The sequence below is a fragment of the Leptopilina heterotoma genome, unplaced genomic scaffold, assembly GCF_015476425.1.
Source record: "Leptopilina heterotoma isolate Lh14 unplaced genomic scaffold, ASM1547642v1 Lhet_192, whole genome shotgun sequence".
Lineage (NCBI taxonomy): Eukaryota > Metazoa > Arthropoda > Insecta > Hymenoptera > Figitidae > Leptopilina > Leptopilina heterotoma.
The window spans coordinates 404,562-424,578 of NW_025110911.1; the positions used below are offsets into that span (position 1 = coordinate 404,562).

At 30.7% G+C, this 20,017-nt stretch overlaps 1 protein-coding gene across 1 annotated transcript; it reads right to left on the reverse strand.

The window, feature by feature from the left end:
* Positions 1 to 278: 278 nt before the first annotated feature.
* Positions 279 to 19,910, reverse strand: LOC122500950 (dynein axonemal heavy chain 3). Its single transcript, XM_043610126.1, has 13 exons — positions 19,629 to 19,910; positions 19,289 to 19,509; positions 18,605 to 18,874; positions 18,168 to 18,530; positions 17,827 to 18,037; positions 17,524 to 17,751; positions 12,338 to 15,669; positions 11,641 to 12,154; positions 9,369 to 9,674; positions 6,145 to 9,303; positions 4,201 to 6,081; positions 761 to 1,687; positions 279 to 658 (listed from the first exon to the last, which is right to left on the reverse strand). The coding sequence occupies exons 1-13, from the start codon at positions 19,899 to 19,901 to the stop codon at positions 362 to 364; spliced, it is 11,982 nt and encodes a 3,993-aa protein (XP_043466061.1). The 5' UTR covers positions 19,902 to 19,910; the 3' UTR covers positions 279 to 361.
* Positions 19,911 to 20,017: the final 107 nt, after the last annotated feature.

Genomic DNA, 20,017 nt, shown 5'->3' on the forward strand with positions numbered 1-20,017 from the left:
GACAATTAAAAAAGTAAATGTCAATAAAACAAGTAAACAAACATCAAAAAACAGAAATAAATTAATAATGCAAAACGAATAAAGAAAAAATGTTTCAAAACAAAAAATACAATTGTTGGAAAATAGAAACAAGATGGCAATAATTTTATTATTAATAATATTTTATTGTTTCGCTTTATTTTTAAATCATTTATGTCTTATTTATTTTTACTAAAAGCTTAATTAAATTAAACTAAATTACGTATTTTATTTATTTTTATTTACTTTATTTTCGATTCGAAATAATTTTTTCTAAATTATTATCTACCTTTTTAAGAGAATAAGAAATAAAAAAAATATATTTACCTCGCGAAAAAAAAATTCAATCATCAAGTTGACAAAGACAAGCGACTCCACGATTAATCCAATGAGACTCCTCTAATTTTGATGGTAAAAGAATGTACATGACAAAATTCGAGGAATGTCCGGTTGTCGCTAAAATACCTCGTCTTGCACTTGTCTTGTAAACCGGACAATTATAAACATTCGAAATTTTAAATCCTTCCTTAATTCCCGGTTTCAACCAAATTATTGGCACTGTGTCAAACATTATTTTTGGTTTCGATTCGTCGAGTTCCATTATTTCTCTGTTCCATCTGCAGCCTTCAAGAAATAATCCCTGAAAATCGGAAATTTTTGCAATTAAGAAAATTTATCGTCTATAAATTTAATTATTTTAACTATGCAAACATAAACTTTAATAAAAAAAAAAAATAAATACTTTTATATAAACACCACTTGGAGGACAAGTTTCGGCTGTTGTTTCCATCGAAGTGATTTCAAATTCAAAATCCAAATGATCAATCGGTATTGTATGTTTACGAGCGTAATTTTGCAAAACTCCCGTCAAGAACGACTGAGTGAAGAAAAAGCCCGATATCCAAAAAACAATAGGCGCATCATTATCGATCCATTCTTGAAGAAACAAAATTCTAGCCATTAAATCGTTCACATAACTCCCAAGGGGTTTCAATGATGGATAAGATTTTTTATCCCAAATACTTGGAACTTTTCCAATACTAATACTGAAGAAAACTTCCTCCAAATCCATTGACATCACCACTTCACCTTTAATTGCTTTTTGAACATTCTTCAATGTACTTTTAATCACTGCCGTGAGTTTATTAAATCTTATCAATTCCTGACGTAAAACTGTATTCATACTATTCATATAAAGCACAGGATATTTCTTCGAAATACTCTCCACATCAAATTGTTCTTGTAGATTTGATAAAATATTTCCCGCAATATTCGAGACAATCGATTCCATATCACTTTCAGCCCCGGCGCTTGTTATTTGAATTTGCGTCAATAAAACACCCTCGAGAAGTTCCATTGACTCTTTATTGTCCTTCGTTATGTCGGCATTTTCATGTAAACCGTAAACTTCCGGTAATTGATTAATTGGCAAATTACGAATATAATTAAGACAATCGGAATGATTTGTATTTTTGGGAAGATGATAAATTCCACTCGGTGAAAATTTGTAGTTTTCATTTAAAAGTACTTGTTGATTGTAGAAAATTTCTAATAGAGAATTTAATAATCGTCTGTCCTTGTCGTCAGTTACTCTTCCTCCGTAATTACATTCTCCGGTTAAATAAAGCAGAGCATCAAATGGCACCTCATCGTAATCGTTCAGAAACATCTGTAAATTATTATATTTATGAGAAATTGTTTTAACACTTTGTGACCTAATAATAAATATTTACATAAAGAAAAATTGAAATAAATTTAAAAAAACATATTCATAAAGAGAAAATTCAGGGTTGCCACGAAACCTGGAAAACCTGAAAATGTCAGGGAATTTTATAGACTTTGAAAAAACCAGGAAAAGTCAGGGAATTTTGATCGAAATCCAGAAAAATTGTTGTTTTCTAAAGATATTGTGTTTATTCTTGAAATCTATAATTTTACTTAAATATTTCCAAATTAATTCATTTTTAAAAGAGTTACGTTTACAATTTTCATTAGTAGATGAACTTCAAAAGATTTTGATTTGAAATTTTGTAAAAATTCAATTTTAAATGAATTTAATTAGTAATTTTTTAAAATTTTAATAACTAAAATTCCTTTAAAAGATTTCGATTTGAAATTTTGTAAAAATTCAATTTTAAATGAATTTAATTAGACATTTTTAAAAATTTTATAATAACTAAAATTCCTTCAAAAGATTTCGATTTGAAATTTTGTAAAAATTCAATTTTAAATGAATTTAATTAGAAATTTAAAAAAATTTTAATAATTAAAATTCTTCTGAAATTAGTTAAATTTTTTAATACCTAAATTTATTTAATTGATTATTAAAAATAATGGATTTATAGAAGAATTTTTAGTTAAAAACACTAAAAAAAATTGAATTTTGAAGCAATTACAAGTGATTGTAGAAATTCAATTATTTCCAAAAGTAGTAAAATTCTTGTCAGAAATTCAATTGTTTTTAAAAATTTTATTAAAAGTCTTGATAAGCTTTTAATTATTTTCAAAAACTTTTCTCAATTTAATGATTTTTAATATCTACTACTTTAATAAAAAATCCCAAAAGAATTCAATTAGTTAAAAACAATTTTTAATAAAATTCTAATCAAACATTTCATTATTTTCATAAATAATAAAAATTTCACAGAAATTCAATTATTTACAAATTATTTACATAAATTATTATTCAATTACTTTTATAAATAATAACATTTTTTACTGGGATTTAATTATTTTCATAAATACATAATAAAACTCATCGCAGACTTTCAATTATTTTTAATACAATTTTAATGAAATTTCTCGAAAAATGTAATTATTCTTAAAAAATTTGATTAAAACTTATAAAAGAAATTAAATTATTTTAAAAACCTTTGCTACAATTTGTTCCAAGAATTAAATTATTTTCAAAAATTTTAATAAAATTCTTTCTAACAATTCAATTTTTTCAAAATAATTTTAATAAAATTCTTCGTAGAAATGTAATTAATTTAAAAAATTTGTCAAAATTCAATATCCACTATTTCAATAAAATTTCACAAAAGAATTGAATTATTTAAAAAGAAATTTTAATAAAATTTGTGTCAAGAATTCAATTATTTTCAAAAGTAATAGAATTCTTCGCAGAAATCCAATTATGTTCAAAAATTTCCGAAAATTCTGGTAAAAATTTCAATTATCTTTATAAATAATAAAATTTATCACTGAAATTCAATTATTTTAAAAAAATTTTATAAAATTCTTGTCAGAATTTCAATTATTTTTAATACAATTTTCATAAAAATTTTCGAAAAATGAAATTATTCTTTAAAAATGTATTAAAATTTGTTAAGAGAATTCAACTATTTAAAAATTTGTTGATAAAATTCTTTATGAAAATTCAATTTTAAGAAACATTTAATTTAACAAAATTTTTATTTTTATAGTTAAATAATTGAAATCTCGTAGAATTTTCCAATAAATATTCAATTAAAAATGAATTTTAGTTAAAATTTTAAATTATAATTAAATATTGAAAGCATTATAGCGTGGATTTTCAGAAATAATTGAATTTTCAAAAGGTTTTAAATTAAAATTTTCGAAAAATTGAACTTTTCATATGTTTAATTAAGAATTCTGTAGAATTATTTTTTTTCATAAAGTTTAATAGAATTTCTTTTTGAAATTATTTTAAGTTTTTTATTTTTAATATATTCAATTGAAGAATATCAGAATAATCGAAATTTCGTAAAATTAAATTGTAAACAAAAGAATTTAAAAATTCTCAAAGAACTTTTTCAAAAATTTTTTTTAAAAAATTGACTTACAGAAAAATTTTAGTTGAAAATTCTAGAAATAAATAATCGTAATGATGAAAATTAGTTTTGAAGAAGTTACAGTAACAAAGTAGCAAGTTTTAATTATTATAAAACATGAAGAAAGCGATTACTTTGAGTCAAAGACTCGGAGTGATCGATATCTTCATGTTTTACAATAATATTCTTATTAAATTTCAAATTTTTGAAAATCTTAATTTCTATGAAAAAATAATAATAATTTATTTAAAAATGAAGTTATTGATTTTTTCAAATAAAATTTTCGTTTTAAAAACCTGGAAAACCTGGAAAAGTCAGGGAATTTGAAAAGAGAAAAAGCGTGGCAACCCTGAAATTGAAATAAAATTAAAAAAATTAAGGCAAATACCTGCAATTGTAGAACACTGATTCGTAAATCAGATTCGTTGAATTCGTAAGGAATGTTCCAACCCAAAGGACCGAATTTCCGTCTTTCTTGTACAACAGCGTGAAAGAAGCAAAGTGAAAAAAGCAAATTTCGCCACTCCTCAATTTTTGGACAGACGTTAAAGAATTTCATATCCGATATTGGATCATTTGTGTAGCTTCGCAGTAAATTATTCTTCAAACCCTTTGGCGCTTCATTCGTCATTTTCACTCCATTCTGTAGGATCGAAACTGGAAATGCCTTCGACGGATAACTCGTCAGCCAAATTCGAAATTTCTCATGAGTATTCTCTGGAGTGATAATCTCATCACATATTCGATCCAATTCCTTCATCCACGATTCAGCGAGATGACAATTTTGCAAAACAACCCATTCACCTGTTTTTATCCCCTTATTAATCATCTCGGCAGCAATTGGTCCCTGTCCTTGACCAAGAGAAATCGACATAAGATTCTTCTTTCCCATTCCTTTATCCTCGGCGAATTTTATCAGTCCCGTCATTGGATCCGAACCAGGCGAAAGAATAAACACCAATGGTGAAATATTACTCGAATCATTATACGAATCTTGCAGATCAAATGGCGGTGGTTCAATGAAAGATTGATCCATATTGTGAATGACAAAACTCTGAACAGCGGAAACGAGTTTATCGGGTCTGATACAACGGAGAATTACCAATTTTTTCAAACTATTAATTTCATTCTCAAAAGGTGGGGGGAATTGATTCTCCTGTGGATTCGATGAATCGTAAAAAATCTTCCATTTCGAGGTGAATGTTTCAAATGATTTTTTTAATTCCCCCAATTCTGGTAGTTGGGAAACTCTCACAATTTCGGACCAGGATTTCTCCGACAGCCACGAAGGATCTGGATTTGCATAGGGATTTTTTAATGCAACACCGCCTGTTAATAGAAATGTCCACAAATCATCTTCCAATTTTCCCTCTGATTTCATAATTCCCACGCAGAGAACAAGTGAGAATATCAATTTGTCCTTTTCAAATAGAGAACGACACACGTTACGATAGATACTCTTTGTGAAATATTCATTCAAATTATTCATCCTCAAAGCTAAATCTTTTGATTTTTCACTATTTGCAATTGCCATCACGTATAGATGAATAAACCAAGGCAGTGAATATTGATACATTGGATCAATATTCGCGAGTTCGGAAATACAAAAAAATAATACAGCACCATGACGTGAGACAATTTTATAACCATTTCTTGCCTCATCAATTTCATCCGATGTTTTCGAGGCTATTTTCTGTTTATTTTGAATGTCCTCTGACAATAGTTTCGAGCTTGAGAGAATTTTTATTGCCGTCTCGTCCTCGAGAATATTACCCTCCGATGTTGAAAGTACTTCTAGAATTTTATCCTCAATTTCCTTTAAAATACGTTTATTATTTGCGCCCTCGACGATAAGTTGATTCTTCTTTTCCTCGAGAATTGGCAATTCTTTTGCAACAACAATTCCTAATAATTGATCCTGCAGGCCTTGTAGGGTTATCATAAAGTTTAATAGTGTCACTTTTACCGCAGTCTCCGGTAAATAATGTGGATTGCGAAGTCTCGTAGTTATATAAAAACGGAAATTTAAATCGTACTCGAGAATTTCTTCCCCGAATTTTAAATAGAACACTCCTTGTTGTTTGTAGATATTTTTTAGTAAAACTGGCTCGAGAATTGCGTCAATTTCCTCTAGGATATTCTCCAGGAGAACTGGATGTCCCATTTGTATTGCGGTCTCCAAAATACGGACGTAATTCGAATCGGTTAGTTTGATAACTGATAATTTGTTCTCCTTCTCCATGGACTTGATCCATTTGTTCGCTTGACCCTAAAAAAAAGAGAAAAAGTAGTCAAAATGGAAAAACTCTGGATTGTAATAAAAAAAAATTACCTGTGGATCTATCATCAATGGCCAGCGATCGGCACTCTTGATAATAATTCCATTTTCCACGGAGAAATTATCGGCTGGTAGTCCATGAATCATCCACGAGCGAATTTCCACCGGCTCGCCGAGAATCTCAAGCAAACTGAATTTCGAACTTCTTGGAATTTCCATTTTCACGCAGGATTCATGCCAATCTTGCAGTAAATTAATTCTGTAATCGACAGTGAATGCTCCTAAATAGGCGACAACTCCCGAAGCAAGTAGAACGTCTCCGATCACATTTTGAAGACTGGAACCAAGCGCCTCTGCAGTTTGACTCCATCTTGTCTTCTCTCCACCCAAACCTCCTAATAATTTCTCCGCCCTGTCTAATTTTTGCATCGTCATATCAATCGCATCCTCGAGTTTCTTCTTCTCTCGCATACACTCCGCAAACTCATCGTTCAATTGTTGCAATTTTCCCGTAACTTCCTGAAGAAGATTTCTCTTCGCGTTCAACATTTCCATCTGAACTGCCAACTTTCCCTCGGCTTCGGCCAACATTGCCTTCTTCGGCGCTACAACTTTAATCACTCGATCGTAGACTTCCATTGCTCGCACCCATTTACAAAGACCCTCGCAGGCGGTCGACACTTTTTTGATAACATCCGGTTGAAAACCACGATCATTCATGTATCTGTCCCGTATCTTCTTCATATTACCCAGAGGAATATTATCCTTGTCAAATGTTTTCAAACTATCCAAAAACTTCATATCACCTAGCATTCTTATCGAAGCGGGCCAATAATCTTCGATTGTTTGCGTAGTCGCCAAGTCTTGTATCCGATCAGGTTTAATTCCCTTCAGTACACAAACAGCTTCCATAACCAATCTGACACCCGCCGGTGGATTCTTCATCGATTTCACAATAGTAATATCCGCCGGTTTCAGAGTATCAAGAGCTGCCAAAGCAGCCTCCAATGCAGGCGTCGCTTCCGCCAGATCGCTCTCACAATCATCCTTAATAGCCTGCGCTGCCGCTGCCGCTTCATTAGCCAACGCTTCATCAGCAGCCACCACCTCCTTCTTCGCCTCTACATTAATAGTATCCTGCTCGATTCTTATCATCAATTTATCACTCAATTGCGACTGTGCCACGAGTTTCGGCTGCAGAGCATGTAATTCATCCTGCATTATCACAACCTGTCCCGCGGCGAAATCCAATTTTTCCAAACCAGTCTCATAACGATATTGCTGTTTCGTTATCTGCTCCACCTTCTGTCCGTAGAATTTATACAATGACTTGATCAATTGCAAAAAACTCGTCGGTGTCACATAATTTCGACGATGTTGCGTCCTGAAGTAATCATCACTCGCACGATCCACACTCGTATGAAACTGTTTACAAATAACAACACACTTGTCACGTACCTCCGAAGTTATTGTCAAATCCTTGAGAAAAGTTTGCGCAACTCTCTCCAAAGCGTCCTCGGGCCATGCGGTGAACCAATCGATTGTGCAACAATTAATAAGCGACGGGAACATTCTCAATCGTGTGCGAAATGCATCACCAATCGGCGACATTGTCAAGACAATATGAAGATTCTTCCGGATTCTCTCAATAAAAAAGTTATAAAGTGCCATTGGGGTTGTTTCCACTTTCTTCGCTCCACTATCTCTTATCGTATTCATCATCTTATCGAGAATCTCCGCCTTCTCTTCGGTGGCATAAAGATTCGGTACATCGCCACTATTCAATATCATATTAACATCCTCGACAAAAGACTCATCCTTGATTTGATTATCCCCGAAGAGAAAAGTCGTACGCTTGCCTTCGATTCCAACTTTTAGTAGCATAGCCTTCAAATCGTCTCTCCACTCCCCCTGTCCGTAATTACGGGTAATTTCAATTTGCCGCAACACGTATTCACACATATTTGTCGCTAATTTCGCGCACGAACTTCTTCCCGATCCGCCAATACCAACAAGCAAAGCGTGGCCATTATCCTGCAGGAGAATACGACAAATTCTCGAAATATGCTCGACTGCGTAACGAAACAGCACCAGGGACATTGGCGTCTTTGACACCATATTATACTCCGAAAGATAGTAATCCATTTTCTCTTGCAGATCCCCAAGATCCGCGATTTCGTCATAAATCTTCGGCTCCGCGTCCGGTTCCATATAGTTACCAAAAAAGAGATCTCGAATATGAAACTTCGTAATTACGCTCTCGTCCTCCCTGAGCAAATTACCCAGAACTTTTTCCAAAGGTTGTCGTAAATGTTCATAACAAGTACGCTTCACAATCCCGAAGAGAGTATCCCGATCCTCTTCGTCCACCAACCGATCGTGAAATACTCGATAAATTTCATGAATCCAGAGTTTTATTAACTTATCCGGATCCTTCATACTTCCCGCAGGTACGAGAATAATTCCATTAATAACCCGACTGAAATCCCGAAGATTGAAGAGATAGTGACTCTTCGCTGGGATGGGCAAAAAATTCCTGATCGCCTCCTGAAAAACTTGCATTGTCCCCGTCACCACCATTTTCGTCAATCTTGAAACATTTCCATCGAAGCCTTTAGCAAAATGCCATTCGAGAATTGAGGAAAATATCCTTGTCATCGTCGCGTCTTCAAATGAATCAATACCCACAATATGCATATGTCGAGTGAATCGTGAACTAACTTGATTTGAACCACCACCTGGTGGTACCATTCCAGAAACTAGGAGAATATCAACAAGATACAGCATCGTCGTGTCCTTTAAATGAAACCAATGACCGTGATCAATCCACTGTCGAAGTAATTCAATCGGTGGTTGTGCGCCATACATTTCCCTCTGTGGCATACTCAGATCGTCGACAAATAAAATCGATTTCTTTCCCATCGCCGGTCCATAAACTCCCTTCCTGCGTCGATCCAATTTCGACATTATTATCTCCTGCGTTTGTGCCGCCGTCGTACGTGCGCTAAAATTCACCACATTCTGCACAAATTTCTCCTTTGGCAACGTCAACATGTAATTCAAAACAATTGCCGATTTTCCCGTGCCAGTTGGTCCGACGAATAAAATTGGAATCGATCGCTGCAGTAAATTCGTGACAAAGAAATGCTGTATTGACATTTCATTCGTTTGAATTATCAAGTCGCTCACTTTCGCATTTGCTGGAAAACTCGGCTGAAAATCAAGGAAAATAAATACAATCCTTCCTCTAATAAAGAAGCAATAAACGAAAAATTTACCGGTGTCATTGTCTCCATCCAAGAAATCCAACTGCCATTATTCCTCTTATCGTAGAACCAATCGAATACTGTTCCTCTTTCGGGAAAAAGTTGCTGCTTGGTTAATTTAAATGCCTTTGGTTTTGGATATTCCTCTATTGAACCATTCAACAGCGATCGAAAGTAATTGTCGAAAACTTTTCTACTATCGCTGATTAAGGTTGGACAAATTCCCCAGACGATGCTGAACAATAGAATACACTGGAGCCAGACGGTGCTCACTTGAGTTTCTTCTTCTAACATCGTGCTCAATAATCTCGTGAATGACTGAAACGAAATTCCAATTGACTAATAAGTAATAATTAAAAGTTTTAATTTCCCTAAAGTTGTCGTCAACTCTGAATGACGAAAAATATTTTTTTCACAAAGCCGAAAAGAATAAAAACAATTTTTTCGAAGTCTTTGGTTTAAAAAAGTAGGTACTCTGGAAAAAATATTAAAAAGCAAATAAAAGAAGTGAAAATAGTGACATTTTCCATTGAGTCGATAATCAATTTTAAAAATGTAGCTTTAAAACTAAAAAAGATAGTAAAAAAAGTAGCTATCAAACAATTAAATTTTACGTCTAGAAAAAACTCCATTTGAACGATTCACAAAAATCACAAAAATTTGATTTTGTATTTAATATCATTGTCCTTTTCCTAATTTTCATCGAAAATATTTACATTTTTCCTCATCATGCTAATAACTTCAATTCTGCAATTAATAAAATTTTTCAAAATTCAATTATTTTCTAAATTTTCATTTAAAATTTTTGTTATACGATTATATTTAAAAATAATTTTTCAACGTTAAATAATAAAATTCTTTAAAATATAAAATTTATTTAATTTGAATTTGACAAAATTTCCAAATAATTGAATTTAATCTTCTCAAATTATTTACGGGAATTTAACTAGTTTCAAAAAATTTTAACTACAATTTTTCAAAAGACTAATTTTTATCATAATTTCGAAATTAAATTACATTCTTCGTTCATAGACGAAAGTCATGAACTATGTATAATAAATAATAATTAAAATACATTCAAAACTTGAATAATTTTTGTTAAATAAATATTTAAATACTTATTTAATTTTCCACAGGGATGAAAATATTTTAAAATAATAATTTCAATGAAAAACGTTTTTGAAATTTAACTATTTCTAAAAATTACAACCGTAACTCTTCCAAAATTCAATCGTTTTTTTTAGAAAATTTTGAAATAAAATTATTCTAAACTTTAATCACTTTTTAAGAAAAAAAATAAAGTAATCATGTTTTGAAATGAAAATTCAAATATTACTACAGTTTTACAACAATTATAAGATTTTCAAAGATTTAAATTTAAAAATCTTTTGAAACTATTTTTCAAAATTTGTACTATAACGCTTATCTAATATTCAATTATTTCTAAAAGTTTAGCTGAAAATTCATTTTTAAGTCAATTCATATTTTAGAAAGTTCTACGAGAATTTAAAATTTTTTTTTTATTTATATACAAAAATAAACAATTAAACGAATAATTAAATATTTCTTAATATTGAATTTTTATAAAGAATTTTATCAAAATATTTTATAATAATTGGATTCTTTGGAATAATTTTAATAAAATTTTTAAAAATAATTGAATTTCTCGAGTAATTTATTAAAAATTTTATTAAAAAAAAAATTTGTTTTAAATTTTATTAAAAACAATTGATATCCAAAATTCAAAATAAGTAAATAACGAAAACAAGTTTTATTATTTATGAAACAATTGAATTTTTGCGAAGAATTTTATTAAAATTATGAAAAATAATTGAATTGTTCTGAAAATTTTTACTAAAATTGTATTAAAAATAATTTTATTCATTCAAAGAATTTTAAAATTTATAAGAATAATTAAATCCTTGCGAAGAATTTTATTAAAATTGTGAAAAATAATTGAATTGTTTTGAAAAATAATTTAATTTATTCAAAGAATTTTAAAATTTACAAAAATGATTTAATTCTTGCGAAGAATTGTATTCAAATTTTTTAAAATTAATATTTTTTTCGAAAAAAATTATGAAAATTGCATTTTAAATAATGAAATTCCCGTGAAAATTTGATTATTTTTGAAAATAATTGAATGTTTGGAAAGAATTTTATTAAAATTTTCGATTTATTTAAATACTTGAATTCTTTTAGAAAATTTTATTAAAATATTAGATTTTAATTGTTTTGAATAATTTTTATTTTATATTTTTATATTTGTTTAGTAAACACTTACCAAAAACATATGAAGATCGGACGTTTCAATAAAAGTCTTGCAATGATACTTGATGAAATCCAATACAGGATCAATGAGCCACTCGATAATTTCCATAATCAATTCAAATTGTTCGACGAGTAATTTTTCCTTCAATGATTTTTTATAGGATTCGTATAAAGCCGACCAACCCAATTGAGATGGTTCCAAATAGATCATTCCACATCTGCTGACAGTTGCCGGCGAAGCATGCTCAAGATCGGCCGGTTCAAAAATTAAATTCATCTTATTTGACATTTGAATTATTTCACCCGACATCAAGCACAATTTCTTATTATCATCCAAAACGGTATTCATATTCTCAATCCACACCGCATCCACTGGTCCATCAAACATAATCCACTTGCGATCCTGCGACATTGATTGAGCAAATTCCCTAAATGTATTCGCCAAAATTCCATCGCTCCATTCGTGTGACGCTGGATCGAAACTTCCGTACAATTGCGCTAGTGTTATTGCCTTTGGATTGATAATTCTGTTTTAAGGAAGAAAACATTATATTAATAATCGTATAGTCGGTCAATTATTAATTGTGACGCGCTTCGAGAAAAGTTTTCTTAAAGGCTTTTGCCTTTAAGAAAACTTTTCTCGGAGCGTATCACAATTATTAATATTAATTAGTTTAGTATTTTAATTTCTTTTCGTAATTTGATCTCACCTGTAGATTGTCCGAAATTCTCGCATGACTGGTTTCTTGGCGTAAATTTGACTTGAGGCGACGAAAAGATCTCCGAGAGCTGCAGCTAAAGTTTGATAAGCCTGCGTCTTTCCGCCCAAAGGTTCGCCAACGATCATCAATCCATGACGAACTAGAATCATCTCATAAATTTGAACAATCTTCCCAATATACCAAGGTGTAGGTTGAAGATTTCTTTTCATCAAATTACTCTTCAGCAATTCAATCAATTCGTCACGATCCGGTTCCGGTAGTTCAACACCCGGAAATAAATCACTATAAATTCCGTTAAACAACGGAACATCCTGGGCCAGAAATTTCGGAAGATTTACATCAACAATCGCCCTGAGTACAAGTACAGATTCATTTTGTTCAGTGAATTTTAATTTCAAATTACCAGCTGCTATCAAAACTGTTTTCACAGCTCTCATTCCGTAATCATAATGATTCTGCGAACTCAATTGTTCCGAGCAAAGTTTATAAGTGTGGACAATTTTATCAGCTAGACTCCTAGCGTCAACGAAGCCGTACGAGTAGAGAGTTATCTCGCCAATCATTCCATAATCCGGTACCATCATCGCGACGGTTCGAAACAGAACTTTTAAATTATCGGGCAATTCTTGACGACCAGCGTAACCGGGATTCATGGTTATGAAAACGTTACAAGTCGGATTGAGTCTTATTTCAGTTCCTTCGAAAACAAATCTCTCCACTTTCATTCCGATCGCCATCTGTATTGTCAGAATTTGCTGCGCTATCACCGACAGAACTTCGAGATCAATTCGATTGAATTCGTCGAAACAGGCCCAGGCTCCAGATTGTGCGAGTCCTTTGAAAAATTTCCCCATTGCCATGTAGTCTAAACCCTCTGAGCAATTGAAGACGACGCACTGTTTAGCGACTGCTTTCGCTAAATCTTTACAAGTTTCGGTTTTTCCCGTTCCTGCAGGACCTTCCGGAGCGCCTCCGAGATTTAGTCTCAGTGCTCCCATTAGGGTTCGATAGCATCTGTCAGTTAGGGGTGTGATCACCAATCTTGCCGAATTCCCCAGGTATTCAAATCCGTAGACAACATCGGTCGTGATCATCGAAACGGTGATACTGGAATTCAACCAGTAGTATCGCAGTTGAGAAATCCAGTTGAAATCCATCTCGTCTTGAACATTTTTCTCAACTAATAATTTAACAACATCTCTTGCGTGGACGTCAATGACTATCAGAGCATTCAGTGTGATTCTAGCTCCCGGTTCCAATTTCCCCCTCACCAAGGCTACGGTTCTATCGATTTGAGAACTACATTTCTCTAAAACACTCCCCGTGGTGTTGTCCTGAAACGAATCGACTACTTCACAAGTCCAGTGAATTTGACTCGCACAAAGGACAATTTGCCCCGGCCATGATAAAATCCACTCTTCCCTCTCGCTCGAAAAATATGCAATTACACTGTCCTGGGCAATATCCCTCAAGGAACTTTTCATTAGTTCTTCAACTTGACAGAGCCACTTTTCCACCATTCCTTTCGCGTCGGCCGGACAAATTTTCCCACTCATCGGCACATATTCCTCTTCATCGGACAACATACCAATTATTTCCGCCTCCTTTGTGAAACGCAGTGCACTTATACCCTCGAAACATTTCTTCAAATGCGGCTGTACTCTCTGTGGATCTCTTGTCTCTGACAATATCTCCAATAGTTCATCATTCGACAAGAAGAAGAATCTGGGAAAAAATAATCTCTTCTTCTCCAAATAATCATTTAGTCCCTTCTGAATCTCATCCAAAAGCTGATTACAAAATTTGAATTGATCCAACATTTTCGGCATAGCAGTTGCAATAGTTACCTTTTTATTCTCCGTCACGTACGTCATAATTCCTCGCCAAATTTTATCGACTTTTCTAAAATTCTTCGCCTCCGTTGGCATCTGTCTCATAATATCCTCACTGCTGAATATTGGTTCCAAATACATCCAAGTCGCTTGACAAGTGAGCCACTGATCGATTATGTCCTGCATTAGAATCAATTTCTCCTCCCAAGATTGCATTTCATGTTCGAAAGCCTTGATGAACGGTGAACCGCGCATAGTCTGCGCTTTTAGAATATGATCATCGAGGAGTACTTGAATATCATCAACGGCTGAGAGTACGGAAACACCCGTCTCACGATAAGGACTCAAATCGAAAACAATCAGCGACCATTCCTCTTGCATTTTCTTCAAATTCTTCTCCAGTGCGTGTTCCTTCGTCGCTGCTGACGATATTTCCTCGAGCTGATTTATATAAACAAGTAGACCACAGTCAATCATTTGAGAAAGACTGCTCGTCACTGTCGGCACTATCGTCACACCAACAACTTTTCCAATTTGCTCCCAATGTCGTGCTTGAAGACCAGGATTACAAATCGTCTGCAAAATCGGTATGAACTGTTTGAATTTCTCAACTTTTCCGCGAACCATTTCGGCGACACGTCTCGCTCCTGCCACATCGGTTAAAGCTCGCGAGAGTTTATACAAAACTTTCCAAGTATTATCCGTCTCCTCCAATATCGCCTCCGCATCAAGACCAACAAACGGTCCATAAAACCATTTCTCATAATTCTGATGAAATATCAAAACAGTATGCCAAAGTCTATCGAAAATCTCCACCGTATTCGACATTCCCGGCAGTGTAATATAAGGACTAAGCTCCAAATCCAATAGCACCTCCTCCTCATTAATTCTTATCGCCTCTTTCGATATATCCGTCATTTGTTGGGAAATATCCTCAATTTCCACGACAGCTTCCTCCATTTCCTCCATACGAAGAACAGGCGGATCCTTCTTCTTAAACTGATCCAAAATCTCCTTCATTCTCCCAATTCTCTGCTCGAAATTCTCCTTTCTCACTTTAAGTACACCTTCGACAAATTCCTTTCTCATATTCAATCGAACGTTCGCGAGATCCATCACTGTCTCCATTTCCTTTGGCCATGTCAGTGTTCTTGTATTCAATTGAATGTCCTCGTCAACAAGTGGATGATAATTGAATAGAAATAAAATTAATTCCGCTGAACGTGCTAGATCACCTCGTAAATTAAACATCGTTGTGTCACGACTCTCAACGAGATAATTTATCAGTTCGACAACTTCTTGTGTTGTTTCGGGCATTCCTGAAATTCTACTTGCTATCTCGTCGAAAATTTTACATAAATGCTGATTGTTTGTTCGCAGTTCATTTAGAAAATAGTCACAGATACTTGTTCGGAGATCCTCGAATAAAATTCGACGCATTGACTCGTTCACGAATGAGCAGTCCATTTCGATCAAATTTAACGGAATCTGTGAATTAAAATGAAATTCTTAATTTACTAAAGGGAATAAAGAAAATAATTGATTGAATAAACTTAATAAATAAAAATTTAATTGGCTGAAATAAGTAAAAAAATAGTATAAAATTAATAAATTAAAAAAAAATTTAATTAAATAAATTGAATAAAATCTATATTAATAATCGTTGTATTTCGATAATCTGTTTCTTTTGAAGAATTTCTTTCAGTTTTTTAAAAATAATGGAGTTTTTTGGAATAATTTTAATTTAAAATTAAGTAAACGATGACTATTTTAATATTCTGACGACCGAGTGATAATATTATTTTTGATATAATTTTAATTTTAAATTTTAAAAGTAATTGAATTATATAAAGAATTAGAATTTATTAACATTTTTTTTAAATAATCGTGTCTGTTAGTAATTGTAATTAAAAATTTGATTGTTTTATAAAAAAATAATTAAGTCCTTCTCAGAATTTTATTAGAAATTTTTGAAATAATTGAATTCATTCAAAGAAATTTAGTAACATATTGAAAATAATTTCATTCTTTCGAGAAACTTTCTTTAAAATTGCATTGAAAATAATTGAATTCTCGCGAAGAAATTTATTACGAAAATAATTGAATTTTATCATGAAAATAATTCTTGCGAAGAATTTTTTAAAATTTTTTGATAATAATTTCTTTCTTTAGAAAAGTTATCTTAAAAATAATGGAGCTTTTTAATACTTTCAATTGAAAATTTTAAAAGTAATTAACTTTTATGAAGAATTTATTTTCATTTTTAAAAATAATCGTTTTTGCTATTAATTGTAATTAAAAATTTGATTATTGGATTTTATTAACCTTTTTTAGAAATAATTGAATTCTTCTCAGAATTTTATTACAATGTTTCACAATAATTTCAATTCTTTCGAAAACATTTTTTTAATATAATCGATTTTGTTAATAATTGTAATTAATAATTTTAATATTAAATTTTATTAAAAATATCAATAGAAAATTTAATTCTTTTGACCAATTTTATTAAGAGTTTTTGCAAATTTAATTAATATTTATTACGAATTTTGTTCAGTTATATGAAAAAAATGCAGTTTTTTAAAATAATTTTAATTAAACATTTTGAAAATAATTCAATTTTACGAAAAAAATTCATTCAAATTTTTAAAATAATCATGTTTATTAACAATTGTAATTAAAAATTTGATTATTGGATTTTATTAAACTTTTATGGAAATAATTGAATTCTTATAAGAATTTTATTACAGTTTTTGAAAATAACTGAATTCTTTCCAGAAAATCTTATAATAATAATAATAATTGTACGGAAAATAATTGAATTTATGCGAAAAAATTTATTATTTATGAAAATAATTGAATTCTTTGGAAAGATTGTATAAAAATTCTACTGAAAATAATTGAATTCATACGAAGAAATTTTTATTTATAAAAATAATTGAATTCTTATAAAAAATTTTATCAAAACTTTTGAGAATAATTGAATTCTTTAGAAAAATTGTATTACAATTTTTAAAAATAATTGAATTCTTTCGAGAAATTTTATCAAAATTTTATTGAAAATAATTGTATATCTGAGAAGAATTTTATTATTTATAAAAAAATAATTTAATTCTTGAGAAGAATTTTACTATTTATAAGAATAATTGAATTGTTTCAAAGAATTTTATTTAAATTGTATTGAAAATAATTGAATTTTTTAAATTTTGAATTTGTAATTATTCAAAAATTGAAGTTGATATTTGAAAACAAAAAATTTTGTAATTTACATAATAATACAATTTGCTAGTTTATAAATAAAAATTGTATGAATTATTTTCAAAAGTAAAATTTCAAATTTCAAACCTTATTCCGAAAGAGAGAAATTTTCTGACTGAGTGCGTCGAGATCCTCAATTTTGTGTCCGAATTCGCGTAAAGACGGAAAAGGATCGAGATCAAAATATTCTTTCAATTTTTCCTTGGCAGATCCATTGATAATGTACAAAAGATTGTCGTAGGATTTTAAATACAAATTTGGTCCATCCACATTCATGGCGACAGCATCCAAGGCCTCTTCAACTATTTTCGACACCTAATAATAATTTTTCGATATAAAAACTTTTTTTCAATAGACCAAAATTTTCCAAAAACGAAAAATAAAATTTACCTTATCTTCTTCTCTCAAAACAGGTGAAAGAAATCCCTCGTTCTTAAATTCGGGAAATAAAATTGTCTCGATTTTTGGAACTTTAGCAGCGACTGAAATTATTTTATCGAAACATTCCGATAATATTTTCTGCATTTCTATAACACTCGGTTTCAGTATCAAATCGTTTGTTCCAAATTTAACGTCAACTGCGATTGTCATAAAAGGAGTTCTAAATAAATGTAAATAAAAGTAAATAAATATTAATAAATGTAATTAAATTAAAATAAATATTAATAAAGAGAATAAATATTAATAAAATGTTATTTATAATAATTTAGAGAATAAAATAATATACGAACCGAGTAAACATTAAATCCTGATAATCGCCATCGAAACTATTTCCATTATTGTACTTGACGAAAAAATCTCTCAAGTGCCTTAGAGTTTTAATCACCATTGAACGTAATTGTTTCGATAAAAGTGTATTAATGCTGCGAAAATATTTTTCAATCATATCCAACGAGGCTAATGAACTCTTTTCAAAATAATTCGACCACGCATCTTTTTTTTCGAGAAATATATCAGCAACATTCGCAAGCCATTCCTTTATCAATTTTCTACTCGTTTCTCGACAAATTGAATTCATTTGCGATTGTATTTCTAAAGCTGGAATCGGAAATGTTCCCAAATCATCAATTTGAATAATCATCATTGTATTATAACTGAAAAAATAAATTTTCATTCTTTACAATAAAGAAAAACGAAAGAAAATATCCTAAAAGGAAAAAAAATTCACCTTCGCTCCCATAAATTTCGAATTTCCCGTGAAATCTCATTTCCTATGAAAAGATTGTGTTGCATAAAATGCTCGGAAATGACTTTCAGCTGATGCCAAGGGACAGGTGCTCGTATATTGAAAACTGGATATTCAACAGGTATGGTTTCAATTTGCAAGCACTTCCTTTTTTCATGATCTTGTATTGTAAAATCAACTATCGCAGTTCGTAGACTCTCTTTATAGTCACTGACAATTTCTCTTTCCAATTCTGTTGTTCTCGCGATAAAACTGAAAAATTTGAGAAATATACTGAATATAGAATTAAAATGAAATTTAAATAAATTGAATAAAAGTGAAAAGACAATAAATCGAATAAAAATAAAATGGCAATGAATTGAATAAAAATGAAATGACAATAAATCGAATAAAAATTAAATGACAATAAATCGAATGAAAATTAAATGACAATGAATCGAATAAAAATTAAATGAAAGTAAATTGAATAAAATTAAAATATAAAATAAATTGAAAATTGAATAAAAATAAATTGAAAATTAAATAAAAATAAAATATAAAACAAATTGAAAATAGAAAAAAAATAAAATTAGAAAAATTGGATATAAATGAAAAGAAGATGAATTGAATAGAAATTAAATATTTTGTTGCAGGAGAAAATTTTGGAGAAATTTACGGAAAACTTACTCGGATCGTTTGCGTAATCTTCCGACAATTCTCCTGCGTATCTCTTCAAAATTAGAACAATCGTAAGGTTGAAGTTGAGAATCAGTGATGCAATCTTTCAATTGTAATAATCTACAAATATCTTCCTCTCGAACGATTGGCTTTCTTTTCTCAATGGAATGTAATTCACTTAATTGACTCTCAATATCACGAGGAATTTCCGCTTCTCTTCTTCGTAGAATCTAAAAAATACATGGAAATAGTAAACAAAAATAAAATACTCCCATAAATAAAAATCTTACCCACTTGTTTTTTTTTTTTATTTTTGAACACAAAAAGTAAAAGTTCGTCAACGATTCACCTCTTCTTGAAAAATTCTCGGATCTTCCGGTACTTTTTTAACTCTTCTCTTTGATTTGAATTTTTTCACTGTTCTCTCTTCGGCTAATTCTTGTAATGTTATACTATTATCCGTCATTAATTCCAAATATTTGGCTTTCCTCTCCAATTTTTCCTTCATTTTTTCTTCATACTCCCTGACACACTGTATTGGGGGATAAATAAGTTTTCCATTTTGATCCAAAGGTCTCCATTGATTTGGAATTTTCCTTTCCTTTCGACTTCGGTAATTCATTGAATATTTATAAATATTTGGCTTCAAAGTATCGCAGATAATTTTTGAATTTTTACCATAATCGTGACAATTTTCCACTGGCATATTTCTTGTTAATAAATCAGAAAAATTTTGCA

Excerpts from the sequence above, each read along its gene's own strand:
- LOC122500950 (XM_043610126.1), bottom strand. The coding sequence starts at position 19,901 with ATGAATTACCGAAGTCGAAAGGAAAGGAAAATTCCAAATCAATGGAGA. Across the intron at positions 12,155-12,337 it reads GAATTTCGGACAATCTACAG|AATTATCAATCCAAAGGCAA; the intron begins GTGAGATCAAAT and ends TCCTTAAAACAG. Across the intron at positions 1,688-4,200 it reads TCAGTGTTCTACAATTGCAG|ATGTTTCTGAACGATTACGA; the intron begins GTATTTGCCTTA and ends AATAATTTACAG.